This window comes from Protopterus annectens, chromosome 9.part0 (assembly GCF_019279795.1).
Source record: "Protopterus annectens isolate FY-2018-M chromosome 9.part0, PAN1.0, whole genome shotgun sequence".
Taxonomy (NCBI): Eukaryota; Metazoa; Chordata; order Ceratodontiformes; family Protopteridae; genus Protopterus; species Protopterus annectens.
The window spans coordinates 1680878224-1680879653 of NC_056743.1; the positions used below are offsets into that span (position 1 = coordinate 1680878224).

General features: G+C 34.5%; 1 protein-coding gene across 1 annotated transcript; it reads left to right on the top strand.

Annotated features, from left to right (window-relative positions):
- Positions 1-247: 247 nt before the first annotated feature.
- On the top strand, positions 248-1204 carry LOC122810752 (olfactory receptor 6N2-like). Its single transcript, XM_044082314.1, has one exon. It carries the CDS (start codon positions 248-250, stop codon positions 1202-1204), a length of 957 nt encoding a protein of 318 aa, XP_043938249.1.
- Positions 1205-1430: the final 226 nt, after the last annotated feature.

Sequence of the window (1430 nt, forward strand, 5' to 3'; positions counted from 1 at the left end):
TTCTACCTACTGTGTTATTATCTATTTAATTTATGTATTGACGGAAAAACATTTCCAGTCTGAAGTGCAACACATACATCAACCAGATACATAAACGAGCACATATTAGGTAACAAATGTTCAGCTAACAAAAATAAATTAACTCAAATGTATCTTCCCTAGTTGATTTTGACAAATGTCTGCTGACACTGAGGTACTATTAATTAATGATGATTGTTTTCTCTTCTAGGGAGACAAATCCATTGATATGGACAAATGGAATCACAGTGCCACCTCTCTCACACATTTTGTTATTGCAGGAATTCCTGGACTCCAAGACACAACATCAAGAGCTACCCTATTTGTGTTTTTTCTTGTCATGTACATCATTACAGTTGCAGAGAATTTTGTTTTCATCATTGTAATAAAATCTGACCATGCTCTGTACTCCCCAATGTACCTGTTTATTTGTAACCTTGCTTTCCTAGATGTTCTTATTCCTTCTGTTACCATACCACAAATGTTGCACTATTTAATAACTGAGGATGGTTCTATTGCTTTCATTCCATGCATTGCACAGATGGCCTTGTATCTTGCTTTTTTACTAGCAGAAGGTTTCACCTTGGTAGTCATGTCTTATGACAGGTACCAGGCCATATGCAACCCATTGCATTACAACAGTGTCATGACCATAAAGCATGCCTTCATGTTATGTGCTTTATGCTGGACAATAGGAAGTACTTATGCTGCCTGCTATGTATACACTGTATTGAGGATTCCATTCTGTGAACTAAACAGAATTGAATATTTTTGTTGTGATTATATGGCCATTGCATTACTAGCTTGTGCTGATATCTCAAGCCAATATAGACTTGATAAAATTGTTGCCTTAATATTTGTTGGCATTCAGGTTTTTCCTGTTCTGTTTTCTTATGGAAAGATAATTGTTGCAGTATTAAGAATAACTTCTGCTGAAGGTCGAAAGAAAGCTTTCTCTACTTGTGCCAGCCATCTTCTTGTTATAGGTGTTTTCTACGTGGCTCTAGCCTTTGTCTTAATTTCTTATTCAGTAACAGGATTTTCTGAACAAGTACGCACTTCAGCTGCAATAGTCCAAAATGTCATGCCTTCTTTTGTCAATCCAATAATTTACTGTGCAAAAACAAAAGAAATCAGGGCCAGTATTATAAAGATTACTAAAAGGTATAAGTTAAGATCATTGTGATTTTAGGGAGGCTGTGGATAATTTCAGTTAAAGATACAGGAAATGCATTTTAAAACCAATGAATGTACATACAATGAACTTAGTTATGGGGGTTAGCAGAGATAACTTAATCAAAGATTTACTTAAAAGAAACTGTGACTTTATTGGTCATAGATATTGAAAAAAAACATGCTCAATAACATGATACACATATCATAATTTTGGCATTAGCATTTCTAAAATGTGT